Source organism: Bidens hawaiensis, unplaced genomic scaffold, assembly GCF_021521415.1.
Source record: "Bidens hawaiensis isolate Kalapana, Puna unplaced genomic scaffold, B.hawaiensis_p1.1 tig00007577_1, whole genome shotgun sequence".
NCBI classification, from domain to species: domain Eukaryota; kingdom Viridiplantae; phylum Streptophyta; class Magnoliopsida; order Asterales; family Asteraceae; genus Bidens; species Bidens hawaiensis.
Window position 1 is genome coordinate 829965 of NW_027491528.1, and position 26983 is coordinate 856947.

General features: G+C 35.0%; 1 protein-coding gene across 1 annotated transcript; it reads right to left on the minus strand.

Moving 5' to 3' along the window:
- Positions 1–421: 421 nt before the first annotated feature.
- Positions 422–26983, minus strand: LOC143635556 (uncharacterized). The gene is made up of 15 exons (XM_077103363.1): positions 26531–26983; positions 25666–25795; positions 3292–3614; positions 3193–3246; positions 2726–3089; positions 2607–2653; positions 2414–2482; positions 2211–2311; positions 2013–2091; positions 1582–1680; positions 1443–1502; positions 1318–1367; positions 1144–1225; positions 931–1025; positions 422–669 (listed from the first exon to the last, which is right to left on the minus strand). The coding sequence occupies exons 1-15, from the start codon at positions 26981–26983 to the stop codon at positions 567–569; spliced, it is 2109 nt and encodes a 702-aa protein (XP_076959478.1). The 3' UTR covers positions 422–566.

Consider the following 26983-nt stretch of genomic DNA (forward strand, 5'->3'; position numbering starts at 1 on the left):
ATTAATATACTTGATGGAATGAACTAGCCGAACCAACTCCAAAAACCATATGTATGAGACAAGATTAATCTGACTAAAAGAGGTCAAAATAACTAGCCGAACCTCACCATTTTATTGATGGTTTGCCTGGCCAGTTCAGTCTCAACCGATTTCATTATACCCAGAATTATAATTAAATGTCCAATGAAGTTGGTCGAAGAGTAGGCATGGGAGGAAGCGAGGCGGGAAGTATATATGAAGAAGTGGTGTCGACAGGAACATCACCGCAGCAGATATCTGCATGCATGTTACACAGTTGATTGAATATAACTAACAAGAAAATCTGAATCCAGGAAATGAAACATGAAGCAAATGCCTAACTGCATCGCCTTTACTTTTTAATTTTTCATGTGAACGAACATATAGCGGAGGCTAATTGCAATTTACATGTAATATTCATAATTATAACTATCACTTGGTTGATATTATATAATATAATATATCCAGCCCCTCCATACCCTACTCTCTTCTGTTCTGTTATCTTCATTTTGTCGGTCCTTCCTAATAACATCTTTTTGTTTCCAAAATCAAGAAGCCTTTTTTGCAGCTACAGAGGCCCTGCTAAACTTCTTCTGCAAATCGTTTAACTTGACTAGTATTTCTTGAAATGTTGGACGGGATCGTGGTTCGCTGAACAAGAAAAAACAGTCATTCTTTGCAAAAAAAAAAAAAAAAAGCCCAAAAAACAGATCCTGACATATTAAATTGTTAACAAAAGCCGTCGACTAAAAACGCATGTACTGACCGTGCAAATAAATAAACTCAACAAGACTTCAATTTGTCAAAACTCGGTTTAAGTCATTTTGGGAATATACTTTACTTGTTTCATGTAATCGTATATGGTTACTTGTGACCTTACTAAACAGCAGAAAGTTACAAAGATTAACCAACCTTGACCAACAACTTTGGATAAGAGAAGCCCATTGTGGATCAACATCACTTGAAATCTCTAACCGCTCATTCTCGAATCCTACAGCTCGAACAACCTGTAAGAGTTTCATTACCATACTTGTGATTCAAACAAATAAAATTCCAGTTTTTAGTTTCAACTACATGTTTAACAAATAGCATTACACAAAGTCAAAGTTTAACATTGTATCAGACCTGCATCATGTTGAGATTTTCCCAGGGGATCTTTTCAGTGGCAATTTCCCACAATACCACACCATAACTGTATACATCAGACCTACACATCAACAACTTGACTTTAACTATCTATTACTATTTTACATGAATTTTAGTTGTCCAAATATTAAAAAACAAGACACACAGCCTTACTTTTCATCCACGTGCTCATCACGAAGAATTTCGGGTGCCATCCAATGAGGCTAACACAACAAGAAGTCAAAAACAACAAAAAGAAAAGCTTTTTAATGATGCTTATTTATGGAACATTCTAGTACCGTTCCTGTCCCGGTATTTGTTGCCAGGTAGGTTTCATGTTTGATCCAGGAGAGACCAACCTATCATATGCAAACAAATAATCGTTTTTACGAAAGAAAACAAATAAATAAATAAATATAATTAATCAAAACAACACACCTTCAGTGCCCAATTCTTGTCAGCAAGAAGATTTGAAGACTTGAGATTACGGTGAACAATAGGCGGTTGGCAATTATGAACATAATTCATGCCCCGTGCCTATACAAACATACATGAATTTATTTACAAACTGATTTTACGAAACGATAACTAAAAAAGGATAATTATAACCAAATTTCAATATATTGTTTTCCTAACTATAAAAGCCACTCAAAATTTCATGTTGTGAAATGTTTTTATAAATATTCAATTTTTATAAAATTAAGTGACTTAAAACAGAATATAAACTTGGTTACTATTTAGTGGTTATACTTTTTTTAAGTTGAAACCAAACAATTATGAAACTTGGTTATTATTTAGTAAAATTTTTTTCTTCACTACTAGTACTAGGAACAAGAGACCATTAATAAAATGATTAGCACGATACTCACAATATCCATAGCCATAAGAACGCGACGTCTCCAATCTAATTTTGTCGTTTTGCGCTGAAGTAACTTGAACAAACTTCCACTATAAAATGAAAAAAAATAATAATAATTAGAGATATCGATTTTGACCACAAATTTTACTCTTTAAGGGAATTCAAGACACTTGGTAATGGTCAAATATATAGCGGTTAGTCAACCCACCGGGGAAGAAACTCGGTGACAATGCATAGACACTGAGGTGAAATTACAGCCCCCATGAAGAGCAATATATTTGGATGCCTAAGCCGTTTCATCAGACATACCTTCAATTCATAACATTCAAACAAACAAACAAAGTCAAACCTTTGACTCTTCAAATTCAGTATAAAGACCAAAGTGAAGAAAAAAAACCAAGAAAAAATAACCTCTTTTCTAAATGCTAGTATGACATCATTAGGGTAGTCTTCCTTGGTAAATATCTTAACCGCAACATCCTACATAACATAAAGACATATCAATTGTTTTAATACAGTTAGCATTTTGAACAGCCATATACACATGACACTTTGTCCAAAATAACCAGCATAAATTTTGTTAATAACTAAAAGTGAAATATACCGATCCATGCAACAGAGCACGATATACTGTCCCACTCCCATGTGAACCTGCCACAATCACCGTTACAAGTAAAATATCAAACACTGAAACAGCACAAAACTATGAAAGCCTTTTTATACCTTGGCCAATTTTTTCCCGGATTATGAAGTCGTCCCATGAGATCTCAACATCCAGGTTCTCAATGTGAAGGTCTATCGAATCACTACTTGAATTTGACCATGATGACCCCGGATCTTCTGTAATTTCACAACAACTGGTTTGTGGGACCAGCTCGGGTTTTTGGTCATTATTATTTATACCAGAAGAAGAAGTGTCTTTATTAATCTTATTATGGTTTCCTTTCCATGGCCAAGAAATTCCCTTTTTACCCATCCATGTCTCAGCCTCCGCTTTTAGAGATAAAACTTTATGAAGCGCGGGTTTGTTTTCTTTCCCCTCATGATCCGTGTTGGTCGTCTTCATTTTCGTTTTAACCTCGGAAGCCTGCTTAATTTCGTGTTTTCAATAATCAATAAACCATTTTTCTAAAGATATCATAAGAGGGTATTTGAGATTGCTTATTTCACATTTACAAGTCAAATATTACAATAGGCAAAAGCATAATAATAAGTTTTTCTAAATGAAACATTTGACTAGAAAACTAATATATATCCAAGATATGAATATTACTTATAATACAAGTAACCAAATTGGATATCTTGGAGACGATTGCAGACTGCAGCGGTTGATGATGAGAGTTAATCCTGTGGGGTGAACCGACGAGACGTGATCTTCGAAACTGGCGAGTATCGGCACATACACATGTAACTCCAAAAGTTGTTCCGTTGTGATCACGACACGGTGCAAGAGTGGTAATAACAGGAAACTTTTCCCCATACTTTGTCCTAACAGGGAACTGGCCTGACCAAGTCTCTCCGTTGACAGCGCGCTGTATGATAAGAGTAGCTAATCCTGAATGCCTAGGTTCTATAATAATATCAGGAGCGGTTTTCCCTAACGCTTCTTCAACTGTATAACCATACAGATTTTGCGACATTTGGTTCCTGCATGAACAAATAATAAGGTGTCTTTGAGCTTCAACATGTTAACTTATATATACGCACACTTTTTTCTTTTCTTTTGTTTAAATGACAAGTTTCATTCAAAAGAAACAAGCCCAAAACCCACAAATATGGGCCGGACCAATAAACCAACTAGCCCAAGACATGCACACACACTTTATACTTTAAACGGGTGCAATGACATTAATGGAAAAGATTAGGCAGTACTCTATAGGTTTTTAATGGCGCATGAAAATAAGTTTTTAACAAGGGGTTAAAAAATGTCAAAAAGAAATAACGTTTGAGAGTGGTGAGATAAAGTGTACATCCTAAGTAAGATGTCTAAAGTCGTCATTTAAGGGGTCATCCAAGAAAAACAACAGAAGAACGCATCTTAATACTATTTTTAAATGATCCGTTTTGAAAATCTTCTAGCTTAATTAATATTTCTTGGAATGTTGGACGAGATTGTGGTTCCCAGTTTGAACCGTTCCTATCACAATAATTTTTGCCATGTAGGTTTTGTGTTTGACGCGGGAGAGTCCAAAGTTGCCAATCATAAGTTTTTAACAAGTAGTTTTCAGATTTTTTTTACTGTCTTTAGAGGCTTATGTATGCGCGCCCGCAGACATAAGCCTATTGCAGATGTTTGAAGCAAAAGCAAACACAACCTAGTTGTATTGTCTTCAGTGTACACAATTTTACTATTTATTGAAGCAAGACGTTTGGTAATAGTCAAACATATAGGAGCTAGCTAGAGAACCAACTGGGGAAGAAACTCGGTGACAATGCATAGATGCTGAGGTGAAACAGCCCTCATAAAGAGCAAAATATTTGGATATCTAAGCCGTTTAATATTCATAACAACATAAATAGTAAGTATATATATGACATTCTATTAAACTTATCAAATTCAGCTAGCACAAAGAAAAAAGAACCTCTTTGTAAAGGATCGTATGACGTCATCAGGATATTAATTCTTGCTTGTTAAATATGTTAACTGCAACATCCTACATATGTAACATAAAAATACATTGATGCCATAACGCCGTTTAGCATGGCCTTAATTAACAAGATGTATTAGCTAGGAAGGCAGACAAAAACCATACTGATCCATACAACAACGCACGATATACGTACTGTCCCACGTGAACCTGTGAAAATCGATGAACTTTTTAGCTTAAAGACATTCCATAAATAGAAATTTATAAACTTTGACTTGTTATAAGTTGGCCAATTTGTTCCCGGATTATCAGGTCATCTCAACATCGGAGTTTTCGATGCAGAGGCTGATGGAATTACTGCTTGAATATGACCATGATGACCCTGAATTATTATTTCCATGCTTGAATATTACCCAAGGACTTTCATACTGTTGACTTTTGACTTTTAGAGAAGATGTACTAAATTGGCATATCCAAAATTCTTAATAATTCTTTTTCATGTTTGTTTTTCCGTTTATTGGGTCCCACATCATCGCAAAAAAAATGCACGACATCTTTGTAGAAGCATTATCGTGTATTAGTTGGAAAGCCTGCTCGCTGCCGAAGTGAGGCAACTGGAATTTGGTTGGTATAGTTTCAGTTTGTTATAGTGCCAAGGTGTTGCGTCAGGACTTTTGTAGTGAATGTCTAAAGTGTTCGACCTCAGCCATCTTTGTCATTTATACAAACGGTTCCAAGACAAACAAACACAATCATTCATAAAGGAATGTGAACGAATACAAACAAACACTAGAAAAAAAAGGTAAGTATCTAAATTTAAGTCTAAAATACCATCATCTTTACCATTAAATATGGTCCTGGGTCCCCGTCGTGTAGCTTAGTTGGTTAAGGGGGCGTAAGACTTGGAACAATAAATATGGGTCTGGATCAAATACAAATGAAATTAACTTACTAATTATGAGAATCAAGTAAAGTAATCATGTAATTACATCATAGAGTAATTATGTAACTACTGTATGATGTAATTAACAAGAATAGAATGATTTGAAAAAGGTGACAATAAACCACAATATTAGAAGAAGAGTATAATTAAACACACTTTGTCTATTACAATAAGACATATATATATATATACACACACACACATACAAGAATCCGAAGTTAATTCTAGGAATAAATTTAATTACAATTATATGCAAGACATAACTTATGGAGAGAATATCTCCATCTTTAACTAGCCATGATTCATGGGATTGTATTGATTATTATCCTTGATAGTAATTACATAATTACTCTACTTGATTTATTATAGTTAACACGTTAATTTTATTTGCAAGTCTTATGAAATTTTAAACCTAAAGAAACATATATATTATATAAGTGATTTTTAATTGGATATAAGAGTTTAGAATATGAAAATTAGTATGGTTTTAAACTTCTATTAGTAATAGATAATTTTGAAGAACTATTTAAAAAAGGTTAAAGGAGCAGAGATAATTGGGTATTCCATTAATTTGAATCAAAACCGAACTAATAGTAACGATTTGGTTTCATGGTCTGAAACTGTTCGAGCCAAAACCCGTGAGAAAATTGAACTAGCATCGTACCTGTATAAAAACAAATTCTGCAAACCAACAACTGAATACAACAAAATAATAATAATAATAATAATATTATTATTATTGAAACAATTAGCAACATGAATATAATATTCGGTTCACCTAAAGGTAAATGCTTGTGTCTTATTGACTCTTGAGTGCATACTCGTTGAAGACCGATGTCAAAGATTGGTAAGTTCATCTTCGCGACGGCGGCTATATACTTTTAAAAGTAATTTACTAATTTGGTCGATATGGGTTCAACTTGTTATAACCTTTTTCCTTATAAAGGTTGCATACTGAAATTCTTAACATAGTCAAATACATTTATTTATATTTTTGAGGCAAAATAATTTATAATAAACATGAACAGAATTCAAAAGGCGAATCCTTTGTCTAAAGTAATTTTCGAGCATGTCAATCCAGTAATGTATACCGTGTGACGAATGCTAGTATAGTCGCAAACGAAATAGAAGCATTAGCTTATTCTTTTATACATCTCCCCAAAGGCTTAAAAAAAATGAGAACTTCCCAGTGGATCACCCAGGCACGGCCAAGGCATGCCCATGGCCAAGGCCAAGGCACGCCCACCGCCAAGGCCAAGGCATGACGAATGCGTATTTTATCGAATGAGCTCATAACGTAAGACATCATATCAACCATATATGTTTTCTTAAGCTACATGTTCTAGATTAAACCATAAGAAACACTACGAAGATTTGGCAAAATGTAGCTTGGTCTATTATATGATTATTTGATATGCTCATGATACATCCAGCTTTACTATGTTTTTGTTACATGTAAGTCAACTAAGGTTGGTCACTAATCACTTATAGACAATTGTGCACATTTGTGATGTCACACCCCGATCAAAGGCGGCGGAACATGTTGAGATGCAACGGATTGCCTAAGAACACAAGACACTATTAAAGTGACAATATTTAAACAACTCATTAATTTCATTCAATCACTAAAAGTAACACATCTTGTTCATACAAAAGAACACCAAATATAAGAATTTAATTGTTCATTCTTCTAATAACCTAAACGGTCTCAAAATAAGATAGCATCTTCAAACTCCAATCAACCAATAATCAAACCTGTAACAATGCATAAAATAATATTTGTCAATACGTATGTTGGTGAGTAATTTCATAGTTTTGAGTGTATATATATATATATATATATATATATATATATATATATATATATATGACGCAAAATCCACAAATCGTATATGAAACTACAAATAAGAGCAAGTATTTGCGGTATATAAATCATAAATAAATGAGGATCCTTTCTAATCGGTAACAACCGACATACTCGGATAATGAGAAAACATTCTACTAGCACAAGTCTAAAGTAGTTAGGTTTGCGTATGACCATACTTATTGAGGTTCAACAACATAAAATTAAACACTCGTGCACGTAAATCATATGAGACATATAACACACAATATAACAAGTATTCTAGTATCATACACCCTAAAGTTTGTGGTTTGAGGATCAAGTATTATAAATCATTCTTGTTTTCAATAAGTATGCATGTTATCCCCAAAGTATAAAAATGAAAACGGGGGATGAAATATCCTCACGTGAAATAAGTAACTTGAAAGATAGTTTGTGATAAAATGGGAAAAGGTAAGTTCAACGGGCAAGACCTAGATTAAAAAAGGTCTTGAGTTAGTAGATGGTTTTAAAATACTTAAAGTAAAATAACTTGACAAGTAAAATAAATAATTAAAGTTTGAGAGTTAAAGTGTAAATACATAAGAATTAAAGTAATGGTTTTTGAAAAGTAAGTTTACTCGAAATCAGGTTTCGGTATTCTATTCATTAGTTTTTCTTAACCTTTGTTAAGTAAATATTTGGGTAATGTTGCAATATTGCAAGATCCTTTGTTAGATAAATACCAAAACGAGATTTTACTAGTGTTCGGATTTATCGGTTCGAGTCTTGATAATTGGTCAAGCTCGAAGCCAAGATTCCAAAGTAATAAATGTTATGAGATAACTCAATTAAATCAAAAGAAACTTAACCAAGTGTGTAGTTCTATTAAGGAGAACCTCGACGTCCGCTAAGCGAGTGTTTAGTTTTGTCGGCCCAAACTTTTTATGAGATCAAGTTGGATCCGACATGCAAAGTATTTTGAGAAAATAATTAAAATTAGTTTATAATATAGTATTAGAGAAAAATACGAGATTCGGTGGCCCAAAACACAACTATGTGTCTTAAGCGAGTGAACTCGGTTTAGTTCGATCTTGGTTTAGTCCTTGACTCGGAATAAGACCGAGGATGGTTACCACGTACCCAATACCATAGAACTTATTGAAATGAACTTAGAATTTATAATATACAAATCTTACATGTAACATATTATTAAATCATTTTCAATATAAACATTTAAACAAGAGTTCGGTTTTCGTTCGGCTCTTGACTCGAGATGAAACCGAGAATGATGGTCACATACCCAATACCATAGAACTTATTAGAACAAACTTAGAAACAATAATACTCAAGTCTTACATACAATATGTTAACAATAAAGTATTTAAACAAAAGTTCGGTTTTGGTTCGGCTCTTGACTCGAGATGAAACCGAGATTGGTGGCCACATACCCAATACCATTGAACTCATTAAAATGATTTGGAAACTAAAGTAATTAGAAACTAAACAACATTAGTAAGTTTACATAAATTAAAGCATAAATTAAACAAGGACTATAATAGTCCTCCATGAAGCCTTGCCTAGCAATAAACCTAAACCGACATGGCCAGAAAAGGAAAAACCAATGAAACAAGGGGAGTTTGTTTTAAACAAATTATAACAACAAACTTTAATTAACAAGAATTAGTTAGTAATAAAGATTAGTATTAGTTTGACTTTGAAGAGTCAAACTATCAATAACTTGAAGAATGGATACTTGGATCTTAGATTGAGAGAGTTTGTAGAAGAAAGAACAAATTAAAATGGGTGCATGGAACTTATTTTTATAGTGAAAAAAGTGTAGTTTACTCATAAGGGGTATACTTGCATTTCATTGGTTAAAAATGGTCAAACAATGCACAAACAACAAGAGGTGTTTGACACAATTAGTCCTTTAAGTTTGTTTTAAGTTGTTTTTAGCTATAAAGAGGTGTTTTAACGTACCGAAAAGGATGTTTTCTTGATCCGACTTTTGTGTAACATAAACGAACATAAAACCCAACATTTTATTTATAACAACGGATCCGAAAGACTTGAAACGAGTCAGGTTTCCGATACAAAAACAAATACAAAGTTAAACCGAAAATGACAAATATCACATGTGGACGGAGAAATGAGTGTTTAAAAATGAAATATAAATAGACAACATAATTAAAACTTTTGCATTATTAAATGATTACAATGCAAAAAGACGATAATTAAAGTTATGTTTTATGTTGTTGTCACCGAAGATCGGCTAATTATGGGAGGACCATTGGTTGTTGAAAAACAAAGCTTAAATGAGATCAATGGTCATGTTTGCTCTACACAGTGCAGGCTCTTGGGTTGGGTAACCCGGACGATCGGCCGGAACACTTATTTTTTAGGGGCACAAATATTATATATATATATATATATATATATATATATTTTTACTAGGCGGATGCCCGCGCGATACGACGGGAAACAAAAGTCCCAGTAATCATGTAACAGTTACTGATGTTCAAAATTCGTTTTAAAAATTGAAAACGTTTAAACCGATCACCACTTTTTATTAGTTGGTTTTTGAATGTTCAAACCATAGCAAACAGTTCGGTTTACGGTTTATACCAAAAGTAGGCCATATAAAGCGGACTGTAAACTTATTATTGAAGCTCAATGTGTGAAACCAAACCATTAGTAACTATTCAGTTTAAATTTGCGACGGTTCGGTTTTGGTTTTCAATGACAAAAATCAAACCAACGGTTTGGCTCTTGTTTTAACTTAGAAACCGTTAAAACTAAATTGTGAATGCCCAAACGTAACATGTTAATTTGTTTAATTGAAAAAATCTATAGCAATATCATACCCAAATTAAAAATAATAAAATGTTCATTTTTATGGTGCAATTTAAAAAAAAATATATTTACTTATTAAAAAGTTACAGCCTTTTATAAATCGTCGGTGGGAAGTTGATTAAATCTAAATCAAAAGAAATACATAAGTAATAATGAAGGTTCAAAGATAAGTAAAGATGAATGTTTAAAGTTGTAACAATTTTTAAAATTTACAAAAGTTGAAAGGTAAATGTTGTAACTAGTTATATGCATTTTAATTGAAAAGTGTGTAATTATTTTAAAAATTGTTAAAACTTTGAACCTTCATCTTTACTTATCTTTGAACTTTCATCATTACTTATGTATTCCTTTTGATTTAGATGTAACTAACTTCCCACCGATGATTTATCAATAGCCGTAAATTAAAAAAACACGTATATTCTTCAAACCAAACCTAGAAAATGAAACAATCATACATTACATCCTTCGTCCGTCCTAGGTTAGACTTACATGAAGTAATCAGACGTCGTTTTAGTTAACCCAGGTTCTCCTCTCTTAGGAGTAGGTTCAAACTTTTGAGTAACTTTTAGTGCCATCCAAAATGGTATTCCAAGAAACGCCGGTCACAATCAATCATATATCTAAATCGATTATAAACACGTGTGTTTAATAATATATGAACCAAAGATAATATTAATCACAATTGGTATAGCTGAACAAAAACAAAGCGCCTTAACATCACCATTGGTACTCAACAAGATGTTTGCAGCTGTCAAAAAAGATTTGTGTTTACATTCGTTTATAATACAAGAAAGTATAACAAATTATATATATATAGAGAGAGAGAGAGAGCGCGCGCGCGCAATGTTATAATAAGAAGTAATTTTTTACTAAAAAGTGTAAGAAGAATTAATGACCATTAGATTAAGATGATCAAATAAGGGTAGGATTTTAATTTCTATTTCTTTGATTATTATGGTATGTAAATAAATCATTAATTTTGATCCATATTTTCCTCCATTTTTATAGAATATCTGTTTATGTTCATGATTCACAGTGTGTTTTAGTTATTTGTTGGCATATTATAACTTTTTCAGTTTTCATTTAAGTTTTTGTCAAAACAATGGAGTTCAGTGTGTTTATTTATTTATGGATGCTCTATTTATTGATATGTGCCTAATCTTTTCGTTCTAACATTAGAAAAGATTTAGAAATATGAGATGGTACAAAGCACATGCATGTGAAAGTCTAGCTGGGAACGTGATAGGAAAGAGTTGATTTTATATTATTTATTGTCCAAACGATTGCATCAAGACCTGTACTAGGAGCCAAAATTGAAATTGACTTCCAAATTAAAGATGTACAACACTTAAACTATCTACGTGTTTTTTACATACGATAAAGAAAAAGCAAGCAAATATAAAATTTAACTTTTAAAACTGGAACTCTAGAGATAGATTTCGGGTTTGTTAGTTGGACCAAACGTCCTTTATGACGGTTTTCAATTTTGTATTTAATACACTCAATTTTCTGGAAAACTGATTGATGGTTTCATTATCTTTCATTTGTAGCATTAGAAAACATTCACGCAACAACTTATTACACTACACGCTGCTCATTTATTAAATCAACACCACATATTCTATATATTAATATATTTGTTCATATATAATTATATATAAAATAAATTAAAAATATTCGAGCCGAGTCGAACCGAGCATACCCTTGCTCGTTGCTTGGCTCGTTTACAAACCGAACCGAGCAGAGCGGCTCGTTTTCAATCGAGTGAAAAAACGAGCGAGCATTTTCCGAGCAATTTTCAAGCGAGCGGCGAGCGAGTTCGAGTGTCGAGCGGTTTGGACGGCTCTATAAGAGGTCTACAAATGAGTTGGTCATGGACTCATGGCTAGGGGTGTTCATTGGATGGAATAACGGGTTATTCAATTTATGTGTACAACTCGGATGTTCCAGTATTTATTTTATCCGTTTACCCGACCCGTTTTACGTTCGGGAAAATTTATGAATAAAATATCACGATTATTGAGTAATTATTACTTTATTTTTAATTATTTATTATATTTATTATATATAAAAACAAATTTGAACTAGATACATTTCCTACCCTAAACTATACTCTAACTCACTTTTGTATCCATATCAAAACTAGAGGGATTATTTTGCAAAATCTGTAATCTACCTATTTAAAATAATTGTGACAGATGTTAGTTTATGGTTAAACTTCATAATTTTTCCCTTTAAAATTAAGATCTTAATTGACCCCAATATATATTCATATTCACTTTCATTTTACATTTTATTTATATATTTTTATAAAAATAAATATTAACATATTATTTTACTATATATTCCAAAACTAGCTTTAGAAACCTGTGTATTACACAAAATAAATTATTGTATAAATTACAGTGAATAATTTAATACATATAAAATACGATAATTAAGTCTCTTTATGAAAAAAAATGTATTACAAATATAGTTGTTTTATATCATCAATATAATTGAATTTTAAATCGAGAAGAAGTTGTTCTACCATCGTTATACAATAGTGAAACAATGCCACTGGAAGCAACATATAAAACAATGAGGCCTATTAATGTGAAAGATGTAGCTAAAGTTTTTTCACAAAAATGTTTTACTTTCCATACCCGACCATAAACAAAAAAGACATCAGATTTTCTTTTTGAATAGCTTTCATGTTGTCCTTATAAACACACTGTTGTTCAACTATCACAATAGTCTTATAATAAATATAAAAATTGACAAATTTTCTATGAATTTTAAGACTGAATATTTGTAAAACAAATTAAAAAAATTATTATAGCTTTCTTCATTACGAAGATGTCTTAAAAATTGAATGTTAGTGTAATATTTAAACATAAACTCTTTTATATTTACATTTCAATTTTAAAGAAAATACATTTATGACACGTAATTATTATATTAATATATTTTTATATTAAGTATGTTTAGAATATAATTTATGACATTAATAATTCAATCCCAGGAGATTAACCAATTAATACGGTATGTTGAATTTATAATCAATACTATATTTAGAACCAAGATTTTTTTTCTTTTCCATCAATAGAAGAGAAATGATTTTTGTGGGAATTTGATAGTGAGAATTAACCTCAGAATGTCAAGTGTCCAGAATTATTTTCTTTTAATAGTATAGGTTTTGTGAAATCCAAAAAATAACAACAAACCGTTTTTGTTAAAGATTGAAAAGAATATATAATTTTAAATGTTATCATTAACATATTTACTATGTATATTATTGAAGATTATAATTTGGTTTTTATAGTAAAAAATTGGTAAATAGATTGTTTGGTACAAGTTAACTACATATAGAATGCAAATAAATTTATCGTCAAATTTGTTTGGTACATGAGAAATCTAAGTATTTTTAAAAGATTGAGAATGCAAATAGATTTATTGTCAACTTTGTTACAGGTTCAAGTGTTGACTCGAAAATGTCAAACGGATAAAAGTTCGAATTTTAAACATGATTTGGGTTTCAAATTTATTTTAAATGACATTTTTGGAAAAAAATCAAAAGGTTTGGGATTTGGTAAATTGATTATTTTTCCATTGACTATTAAAATTAAGAATATATAGTGAACACTTACGACATGTCACCCCCAAGCCTATCAATGCTTATCAAATTTGAAACATTTGTGTCAGCATTAACTTTTCCTTCTAAGATGATCAGAGCGTTGTATAAGAAGCATGCCACGCAAAAATATGCTCAAATGAAGCAACATATTCACAAAATTGAATGAGTTAACATGTTATTTTTTATGTTGTCAAACTTATCAAAATCTTTTTCATGGTGTATCTATGAAAAACATAGTTCTTGAAGAACACCCGTCGTTATAATTTAATGTTCTCCTTTTCTTCTATGCGTTGTAAATTAATAAATATATCAATAAAATGTAACACTCCTTTAGTTTTTAGGTTGAGCGGTCAGAACTAATATTGTATGAGAAGTCTTCTTGTGGAATTCTTTTAGTTGTACATATACGATACTGATAATGAAAGTTTCAATAAAATGAGCGTTCTCGGGCACGTTTTTGCACTTGCATTTTTTTTATTAAGTTCATTGAAAAAATCATTTTGTGATATAAATAAAATCAATTTATATACACATAGTATAGATACAAGTATATATGTAATTTCTTTACTTGTAATTTTATAATTTAGATAATCCCGTGTGTTACACAGGTTCTAAAACTAGTAATATTATATTATTGTAACATTACCAATCTACCCATCAGTCCAACCCGACTCGTATCGGAAACGAGAGATCCATTGGTTAGCTTGGACCTCAATTATCGGCTTTAACTTGGAAATTAAATCATGCATTGTTACTCCCACCAAATCGACCTTGCCGACAAAACGAATTAAAAAACCAAGATCAACATGATACGTATTGCCAATAAGAACAAAACCAACATTATTAATATACGATATACCATATTGAATCGATGATACTTCAATTAAATTTATACACACCTCCTTCTGTATGGCGCAAATCAAACCCCTATATTAATTATATTTCACAGCAATATGATGTTTATTGAGCTCTGTAATTCGTCGTCAATTCAACATCTTAACATGTAATTGGTACATGTAACATATGCGTATTAAGCTGTATAACGTTAAACCTAAGATTAATTAAACTAACATTAAGCAGATTGAACGATTTTGTAAAGCCCCGATCCCGATGCCTCACTTTGGGCGTAGATTTACTCATAAACACAGTTCTAAATATCAGAGTTAATTAAAACTTTCGCGAAATAACATTAATAGTAAACCATCCATTACAAACATTTATAACTTGTCTTTCTAAAACATAACATGTAATATCAAACAGCATAACAGATCTTTAGATGCCAGCCTCTTCCCATCCTGCCATGTGTCTCCCTCAAGCTAGCTGTTGCAATCTATTCACATACGTGCATACTAAAAGTCAGCTACGCTGAGTGAGTTCTAGTTAATCGGGCAACATACAATGCATTCACATACTTACATTCATACGTATCTGAAGATACATATTACATACTTAGCCTGCTACCTTTCGTTCATTCATACATACATAATTATCTTTATGTTTTAAAGAGCATTTCGCCATATAACCTTCGCATATATTATTTGGGTATGCAACCCTGTAACCTTCGCATATATTGTTAGGGTATGCAACCCTGTAACTTTCACATATATTGTTAGGGTATGCAACCCTGTAACCTCCGGATATATTATTAGGGTATGCAACCCTATAACTTCAACACGTCCTATAACCATTCATAACTTTCTTTATATAGTCATACTTTCATACATACTCGTTTCATTAGGTACTTTCATACATATCCTCTAGTAGGCTTTCTACACATTACCTTCCCTGTCGATACGTGTAATATCCGAAGATCGTTGCTCAGATTTCCTCCAGCTGCACTTCCTTCTTCCCTTGTGTTAGTGGCTGACTCCACCAAAGGTTCTCGAACAATGCGTAGCCTGCCACGACGTCCAGTTTAACCTCCTTGTCCCGAAACTTTCCTAGCTCCAGCCATCAGTATTCTATAAGGAAACACAAACGTCATCACTCAAGAAACTATTTAGTACAAGGATAGTAACGCTAAAAGGTAATAACAGTAGCCAGCTGTGACTAGCAGATCACGTTACTCTCCGTCCCTTTGTGAGTCTATTTGTGCTAGTTCTACTTCTAACAGTTAGACAATCAAACAGTTCATATAATCATGTATCCCTATCTCTAGCATTTAAGCTAACTTCCTTACACATTCTTACATTACACACGAATTTAATCATGCATTTTACCTTTACTTAGCTTGCTTGAGTGACACATGGCTTTCTTGAACTGACACCTTCTTTCTTTTCTTACTTAAATCTCATTTTCTATTCGAGTCTAAGCATGCATGATGCTTAATTCTCTCGAACTTATTCTCTGGAACCAACTTGTAAAGCCCCGGTCCCGGTGCCTCACTTTGGGCGTTGGATTTACTCATAAACACAGTTCTAAATATCATAGTTAATTAAAACTTTCGCGAAATAACATTAATAGTAAACCATCCATTACAAACGTTCATAACTTGTCCTTTTAAAACATAACATAACATGTAATATCAAAAAACATAACAGCTCTTTAGATGCCAGCCTCTTCCCATACTGCCATGTGTCTCCCTCAAGCTAGCTGTTGCAATCTATTCACGTGCGTGAATACTAAAAGTCAGCTACATTGAGTGAGTTCTAGTTAATCAGACAACATACAATACATTCACATACTTACATTCATACATATCTGAAGATACATATTACATACTTAGCCTGTTACCCTTCGTTCATTCATACATACATGATTATCTTTACGTTTTAAAGAGCATTTCGCCCTATAACCTTCGCATATATTATTAAGGTATGCAACCCTATAACCTTTGCATATATTGATAGGGTATGCAACCCTGTAAAGTTCGCATATATTGTTAGGGTATGCAACCCTGTAACCTTCGTATATTATTAGGGTATGCAACCCAGTAACCTTCCACACGCCCTATAACCATCCATAAATTTTTTTATATCATCATACTTTCATACATACTCGTTTCATTAGGTACTTTCATACATATCCCCTAGTAGGCTTACTACACATTACCTTCCCTGTCGATACGTGCAATATCCGAAGATCGTTCACGCACCGACAAGCATTCATTCGTAGCACCTGTTCATACTATCACATCAATCATTATAGCATACACTTACCATTTAAGGTAAGTGTATTAACGTTCACATTGAGTATGCATACAGCCCCAAAAACATAACAAGGAAACGGAGCTAGAAACTCACCTGAATCCTGTTACGTTCGCCGTTAATGGTTATTCCCTTCTTTAACCGAGCTCGGCTAATAGTACATTAATTAAGTGTATCAATACTTGTCCTAATCACATTATTTGGGTTTCAGAAAAAATGTCTAAGTCTGGTCTATTATAATGGCCTTGTAAGGCATTGTATGTATAAGCATGACCTTGTATTCGAATACCCTTATGTTCTAATAGAATACACTTGTAAAATCTTTCCTTCCTTCTTTCTTTGTTGTATTCGAATGGAAGCTATTTAGAATACAATTTTGTATGCGAATTTCCCATGTAGTCCCTTGTATCCGAATCCCACGTATTCTAATTAAGCTTATGTTCGAATACATATTGTATTCAATTAAGCAACATTTGTTTAATCTTTCTTTCTATACGCGAATAAGAGCTAGTATGTGGATACACTGCATAAGCGAATATATGCAAATGCATGGTGTATTCAAATACATAATGTATGCGAATACATTGTGTATTCGAATACATAATGTATACGAATACATAGTATATTCGAATACATTACGTATGCAAGTGGATTGTATTGGAAATCTTGTATTCAAAAGAAACTTGGGTTTAGCATTATTATAACTTGTATTCGAATAAGATTAGGTTAGAATACATTCATACTCGAACAATATTGTATTCGAATGGCATGTGTGCGAATACACGGTGTTAACATACAAATTGATGGCATGTAATAGGAATACACTTGTATTCGAATTTGTATTCGAATGAACGTAGCATGCCTACTTGTATTCGAATGGCAAGCCCATTCGAGGTCATCCAACTACTGTTCACTTCTTTTTTTTCCTCATCTTTACGTATTTTAACATCTACACATCGATTATGGTCCCATATTACTCCTTAAACATTTCAATACCTTCCAAACATTTTCCTTCCCGTTTTTAGGCCAAGATCTAGATTGTTTATCAATAAAGTTTCAACCTTTATTGATTACAAACCCATTTTAACTAGATCTAGGGTTTCCAAGTGAGTCGTATATACTAACGGGGTCACCTAGTCCATTTTTATCATCAAGTTCCTATTTTTATAGTGTAACATCACCCGATTAGCCTTCGTGTTAAGTTTTAGGGCAAACCGTTCGTAAAAACATAATGTTTATGAGTAAAGAACATGCCTTTATACGTTTTTAGGCTACGATTAGCTTTGATGTGTAACTTTAGGGTTGTATCTTGCTTGTATAACAAAGATCTATCAAGATCCAAGCTTGATTCTTGGTCTTGAATCCTCAGCCGAATATATGAGAGAGTTTGTTTGTGTTTTAGTGTGTGTAGGGAGGATAGGAGATGAGAAATGAGGCTTTTAGGGTTTTAGGGAGGTTTATGGAGTATTTATACTCTAAGCCTATGGACTTAAGGCCCATCACCACCCCTTAATCCATCTTTCCTAACTAAGTCCATACTTTTGTATTATCTTTTAGTTAAATATTAACACACCGTAAAACAAACAAAATCTCTTTATTAATAATATTGAAAGTAGGATGTTACAAGTCTTCCATCCTTAAAGAGGTTTCGTCCCCAAAACCTAACTATTACTTAAACAAATCAGGGTAGAACTTGCGCATCTCTTCCTCAACTTCCCAGTGGCATCTGATCCTTTATGATACTTCCATATCACTTTTACTAACGGAATAACTTTATGACGGAGTTGCTTTTCCTTGCGTTCAACAAAATCTATAGGTTGCTCAATGTAGTTTAACTGTTCATCAACTGTCCACATACAGTCAAACCTAATCTTAACACCAAGAGTGTTTTCCATCAGCTCGTCTTGTTGCCCAACAGTTCTTTCTTTCTTCATTAGTCCCTCATCTACAAGTACTTCAGACTATACCTTGGTGATTTCTTCAAAGAGATCTGAGTTAACAATCAACTTATATGAGTTCACTATTGCATTTGATATCACAGTCATTGTCCTTTAACAACGCCAACCATCTTCTCTGTCTTTTGTTTAGCTCTTTCTGCTCAAAGAAATACTTTAAGCTCTTATGATCCGTGTAAATGGTACACTTAGTACACAGATAATGCCTCCATATCTAAAGAGCATGCACTACCGCTGCTAGATCTAGGTCATACGTCGGATAAGTACTTTCGTGAACTTTCAATTGTCTAGACGCATATGCTATCACTTTTCCTCATTGCGTCAATACGCAACCTAACCCACGATGCGATGCATAGGTAGAAACAACCAAGTCCTCATCACCATCGGTTATAGCAAGGATTGGAGCTTGTGTGAGCCTCCTCTTCAATTCCTCAAAAGCCTCATCTTAAAACTTACCCCAGCTGAGTACTACTGCCTTTCGGGTCATACCGGTTAACGGTGCGACTATCTTGGAGAAGCCTTCAATGAATCTCCTATAATAGCCTGCCAAACCTAAGAAGCTTTGTATATCAGTCAGGTTCTGTGGAGTCTTTTAATTTGTTATCGTCTAAATCTTAGCTAGGTGATGACCGTTGTTTGAGTCAATCAAAAACCTAATTAAACTACCTAGATAGGATAAGTAAGGTATCATATCCACCAGGAGTATGTGGTCAATGTAATTCGTGTACAGATTTACTATTATGAAGTAACTGGTTTTTTAGTGCTGATCACACAAGCAATTAAAGTGAATTTAGAGAACTAAGTAACACGTAAGTAAACGAGTTCAAGCAATTAACATACAAATCACACCTGGGAATTCAAGTAAGCAACCTACAATTATCTCTTGTAACCTAACAGATTAATTATTAACGATTAACTAAAGACTGATCAATCAGACAAAACCTTAGACATCAACAATCACTTTACACACGACACTGGTTATCAAACAGTCCTTGACAGTGTGACTCAGTTAAGGGTTATTGTATGTTTTATTGTATTCAATCTAACCAAACAGTCATATGATCAATTATCTAGCAACTGGTAACAGATCGTTCAGACTAACGCAAACCTAAACCGACCAAACACTCAGAAATACCAAACATCAATAATCATATATCAATCATCAATAATAGTACAATAATATTCTTAGTCACATGAGAAAAAACTGTAAAGATTACAAACTATACATCCCGAGTGCGATTCTAGGAGATTAGCCGAGCCTTGACATCATTGGATCTTCAATACGGATGATATAAATCATATGTAGGGTCTTGGCACAAGCTATGGTGGTGAAAATCGCCTCTTGTAGTTGCTGGAATCGCCTCTTGGTCGTCAAAAGGGAGTTCGCATTATTGTTTATGAAGAATGAGATATAAACCTAAAATTCTCGTCTGCACCCCCCCCCCATCGAACCAGCTCGAACCTTGTAGCTGTAACATCCCGTTTTCTCGTTTCAGCTAATAAGATAAATTATGAGATATTATGAGTCGGGCTTGTGTTGGATTGAATAAAATGGGTAATGGACTTCGATTAAAAAGAAAGAGAGAAAAGACCATGGGCTTGAGCCCATGACCCATGATATAAATACCATAATTAACCAATTATTAATTCATTCTCATCCATTCCATACACCATCAAAAACACACACTTAGCTCTCTCTCATCCTACTTTCTCTCTCTAGCCGAAATCACCAAGAAACCCGAGCATCAACCCGAGGTAATGATAGTATGATATTGTATAGATCCAAACTCGTTAGATCTAGTCGCGAAATGATGAACCAACACCCTCAACCGTTAAAATCATGAGATCCGGAAGGAATTGGGTATAAACCAGTCGAAAGACGAGTTTAGGGGTCGCCCTAGCTTAGATCCGGATCGAACGGGATGAAAAACAGTGAAAAACGGTGGAAAATCGAAGAGATCTCGCTTTTCTGGCGAGATTTCCGGTTTTCTGGCGACAACGGCGCCAGAAAGGCGGCGCTGGCGGTGAGGGGAATGTTGGTGAATACGATGAAAGGACATCTGACATTCTATCAGATGCCCTAAACCCTAGGCGTGTGTAAAGAACTTGGCACGCCCATTCGTTAAGGGAGGATAACGAACTAGCTTCATTCGTTAAGCAATTCGTATGCTAATTCGTCAAAGGAAGAATGACGAACTAGCCCCATTCGTTAAGGTAATTCTTTAAGTGAGGGACGAATGAACGCCATTAGTTATAGGGTTCATTCGTTAACCAGACCAAGCGAATAATGTCCAATTCGTTATAAAGACCAGTTCGTTATAAAGGTCCATTGGTTATGAGGTAACGAATCAGTTAATTCACTATGAACCCCCATTCGTTAAAAGAGCTGAATAACGAATCAGAATAACGAATCTGGGTAAGGAATCCGATCTTGGGCAGATAACGAATTAGGATGGGTTCAGATAATGAATTAGGCCTAATTCCTTATGATAAATGAGTTAAAGAATAATATAATAATTTAAAAATCATAATGGAAAATGTGTTAAGGCAGCTTAACCCCAGCCAGGGGCTCAACCCCTTGGCCCCGCTAGGGGCTACCGCCCCTAGAACCCCGCTGCCCCCGGACCCCCGTTTGTTGAGGGTAATAATTAAACTAGAAACATGATATGGGTAGTGATAGTTAAACTGATACGTGTAATTGTTATACAGTTAGTCGTGCACAGCTCAAGAAAGGAATAACCATAAACGTTGAATGTAACCGAGTTCAGGTGAGTTTCTAGCCCCATTCATTGTTACGTTTTCGGAGCTGTGTGCATACTCGATGTGATTGGTTAATACACTTACCTTAAGTGGTAAGTGTATGCCTTATATGATTATGTATGAATGAATGCTTGACGGTGCGTGAACGATCTTCGGATATTGCATGTAGCGTCGGGTGATAGTTTGAAGATATGAAAGATATGTATATAAAGTATGAATGATTGCTTTTCGGTACGTGAACGATCTTCGGATATTGCACGTACTGTCAAGTTATAATGTTATGTATAATGTACGAATAATATGTACGTATGTTATGAATGAATGTAAGAAATAGCCAGGTACAGAAGAAAGGGACTGAGACCTAGTAATACTCAAGGTAGAAAGAGACCAGATCCTAATAATATCCGAGGTAGAAAAGGGACCGAGCCCTTTATAAATCTCGAGATAGAAAGGGACTGAACCCTAATAATACTCAAGGCAGAAAATGGACCGGACCCTAATAATATCCGAGGCAGAAAAAGGGACCAGACCCTAAAAATATCCGAGGCAGAATATAATAATGTAAAGTAGAGTTTAAAATAAAGTATGAAGGCAAGTATGTATATTATGAATGAATTATGAAAGTAAGAAGTACGTATGGAAGTACGTAGTTATGAATGTATTGTATGTTGTACGATTAACTAGAACTCACTCAGCGTAACTGACTTTTAGTATGCACGCAGGTTAATCAACTGAGACAGCTGGTTTGAGGAATACACATGGCAGGATCCGAAGAGGCTGGCATCCGAAGATTTGTCATGATGTTTGACATACTATGTTTTATTTTAAGTTTTTAAAAGACAAGTGGGATGTTTGTAAAGAATGGTTGACTTTTATATTATTCCGCGAAAGTTTTAATTAACTCTGATGTTTAGAACTATGTTTATGAGTAAATCTAACGTCCGATGTAGGGAACCGGTAATGGGGGCTTATAGTAGTTGATCAAACAAATCATCGATTCGTCGCAACGGATATCTGTTCTTCATCGTAAGCTTGTTCAACTCCCAGTACATCCTCATGCTTCCATCTTTCTTCTTCACGAGCAGTACTGGTGCGCCCCACGGGGAAACACCCGTCTTATAAAACCTTTATCGAGGAGTTCTTGTAGTTGGGACATCAATTCTTTAATCTGGGACGGCGCCAGGCGGTAAGGTGCTTTCTCGACGGGCTGGGCTCCTGGTACGAAATCTATCTGGAATTCTATCTCACGCTCCGATGGAAACCCCGGAAGATCCTCAGGGAACACTTCTGGGTAGTCTCACACAACAGGATCATCTTTCACTTCGGCCGTAGCATTGACAACATACGCCAAGTAAGCACCGTACCCTCGTCGTAACAAACCTTTGGCTTTTACCATCGAAATGACATTAAGCCCTGAACTATCTTTATCACCATAAACCGTCACTGCACTACCATCCAAGGACTTTAACCTTATTAACCTACTCTTACACACTATCTGAGCCTCAAATCATATAGCCAATCCATTGTAAGGCCCCGTTACCGTTGCCCTACATTTCATGTCAGATTTACTAATGAACACCGTTCTTACAAATCAGAGTTAATTAAAATTTTTGCGAAAATGTTAACTTTAATCATTCATTACAAAACATTTAATCTTTTATTTAAAACCAACTTAAAACATCATATTTAAAACACCATTTCTTTCGTCTTCAGATGCCAGCCATTCAATCCATGCCATGTGCCGTCCTCATGTTAGCTCTTTAGTCTGATCACCTGCGTGCATACTAAAAGTCAGCTACGCTGAGTGAGTTCTAGTTAATCAAGCAACTTACCATACAACCACTACTTGCAACTATATACATGTCCGAAGATACGTAGTCGTCTATCTAACATGCTCACCTTACAACTAACATCTTTATTTCCCCTACAGCTTAGCCACTTGGTTACGGAAGCACATTGAGGCTTGCCCTCTCATGTACTTACGTATTGCCACTTAATTAACGAAGGCCCGTAGAGGGTTACCCTCCCATGTACTATCTTCATGACAATTAATAACGAAGGCACGTATAGGTTTGTCCTACCACACGCTCACGTTATGCCACTTTTATGACAAAGGCGCGTATAGGCTCACCCTACCACGTATTATCGTCATGCCACTAGCACTCTTACTAAACCCCTCTACACTTCTATCACACTCTACTTCTACTTGTATATAACACACTTCCCATCATAATTAATATTTACATAATAAGAAACTTACATCATAATACTCACAACCACTCATAACCACTTAGCAATCACTCTTCTTGGCGATACGTGCAATATCCAAAGATCATTCACGTACCGACAAGCCATTAGTCATAACCTCAAAATAAATACTAACTCGTATATCATTTATAGCATACACTTACCAGTTAAGGTAAGTGTATTCACACTTCACATCAAGTATGCACACAGCCCCGAAAACATAACAAGGAAGTGGGGCTAGAAACTCACCTGAACTCGGTTACGTCTGCCATTAATGGTTACCCCTTTCTTCAGCTGTGCGCGTCTAACTGTTTAATAAACACAATATTAAATACTACTCTAAGCCTTCTTATCGTTTACTTAATTAATCTTGCGTTTCTAAGCCGGTTTTACTTCATTGAATCATTACCGGTTAGTTAATCGTTATTTATTAACCTTTAAGGGTATCTTTCATAAATTAATAAAGTCCAAGGGCTATTATGTAATTAAAACACTCTATCTTAAGTCCAAGGACCACTTCTGTCATTACTTCAAAGTATAATTCGTTAATCAGAGCACAACCTGATTCGTTATCTGAACATAGCGAATTGGTGGATAACGAATCACCTGATTCGTTATCTTATCGTAACGAATTGGTGAGTAGCGAATCTCCTGATTCGTTATCTTAACCTAACGAACTGGGTGAATAACGAATCGCTTGATTTCGTTATCTTATCATAGTGAAATGGCTTTCTAAATTTAACGAACGACCATCACGAACTGCTTAACGAATTGAAGCTAGTTTGTTGTTCTTCCTTGGCGAATCAACATAACGAATTACCGCTAATTCGTTAATTCCCTGTTAACGAATTAGGGTTAGGTCAGAGAATCTCAGGGAACATTCTTTGACATTCCCCACTGTTCCAGCGCCGCCTTTCCGGCGCCGCCATTTCCGGAAAAACGGGATCTCGTTGGAAAAGCGAGATTCCGCTTGTTTCACCACCGTTTTCACTGTTTTTCGTCCCGTTCGATCCAGATCTGAGCTAGGGTGATTCCTAAGCTCATCTTTTGATCGGTTTATACCCGATTCCATCTGGATATCGTGACTTTAACGGTTTAAGGTGTCGGCTCGTCGTTTCGCGACTAGTTCTAACGGGTTTGGATCCTTACGTTATCATGCTATCATTACCTCGTTTCGGGATCGGTTCTTCTTTTTGGTTTCGGCTAGAGAAAGAGAGAAATATGAGAGAGAGCTTAAGTGTGTGTTTTGGGTGTTGTATGGAATGAGTGAATGAATGAAATAAAGGAAAGAAAATTGTTTATATATTATGGGTTATGGGCTTGATCCCATGGTCTATCTTCCTTCCTTTCTAATCCAAGTCTATACCCATATCTCTTTAATTATTTATCTACTAAACCAAGCAACTTTTCCTACCGTAAGTAAATAATATATTTTTTATTACTTTAGAAATTTCGGGATGTTACATCCATTCCTAAAGCTATATCGAATCCTCCTAAGGTCATGACATACAAGGTAACAGGGAACTTATGTCCCTCTAATTCTATCTTACAATCCTTATCCATTCTCAATATTCAAACCGAGGTCTCACTCGCGGTCTCTACTTTAAAGGTTTCCGGCACACGACAACATTTTATCTTTGCTAACTTACTAAATGTCATAGCTACAAAACTTCTATTCGTACCTGAATCAAACAATACTAAAGAAGAAATTCTATTCACTAAAAACGTACATGTCACGACGTCTGGGATCTGCTTGGCCTGTTCTTGAGTCAACATGTAGGCCCTGGTCTTTGGTCTTGATGGTTCAACATCTTTTTCCGCTTCCTCCAGCTTCAGTATATCCCAGGTCATGTGACCCGTCTTACAACACCATAAACATGTTGGTTTCTCATTGCACTCATGAGCATAGTGCCCCACATTCCCACACTTATAACATGCGTTTGATCAAACTCTACACTCTCCCCAATGAGCCTAGCCACATTTTTGACAAACATCAGTCCCAACACCTCACTTGCACTCACCACCGTGCATCTTACCACATGTCTTACACGATCTTTTCTCCCACACCTTCTGCTTCTTATCCATAGGGTTCCACCATAGAGTACCGGGTCGTTTGACATGAACGACCCATTTCTTATCTTTCTTCTCTTCCATCCCCACACCGTCCACTGCTAGGTCATCATAAACCATATCTGCGAGTTCGACAGCAGAGTCAAAAATAGCCGGTTTATTAGCACTGACCAATGTGCGGACATTCTATGGCAGTCCTCTTATGTAACTCTTGATCCTCTTAGCTTTAGCGTTAACCATGTCCGGTACCAACCTGGATATTAAGTTGAATTCTGTAGTATACTCACGGTGTGTCATCTTTCCCGCCTTCAAGTTCAGAAACTTCATTTCCGCTCTTTCTACCTCAGCATCAGCACAAAATCGTTTCATGACCATCTCTTTCAGGTCATCCCATTTCAAGGCCTTAATCTCTTCCATACTCTTCCTCTATTCAATTGACTCCCACTAGTACATTGCTTCATCACCGAACGATTGGGTAGCATAACCCACAGCTTGATCAGGACGGCACTCGCTAATTCGAATAACCTTGTCCATGGCGGTTATCCGTTGAAGAGTAGCAATTGCGTCTCCTAAACCGGTCAGCTTTGGTGGGTCGCAGCCTTTGAACGACTTGTAGTTACACCCACCGCGGGCTCTCTTTCTCTCATCAACTATTACTGATTGAATTTCACTCAAAGCACCATCCCAATCATCAACTTTCTTATCTTCATCACCTGCCTTCTCAGCGGTCCTTGCATGGCTTCTAGTAGACCATTCAGGTTGCAGATTTTTCACTGCAGCTGCTACATCTTGAGCAATGGCAGCATGAACAGTAGGGTCCAGTTGATATCCTTCATTGTTGCTCGGATTTCGTCCAGCTGCACTTTCTTCTTCCCTTGTGTTAGTGGCTGACTCCACCAAAGGTTCTCGAACAACGCGTAGCCTGCCATGACGTCCAGTTCGACCTCCTTGTCCCGCAACTTTCCTAGCTCCAGCCAT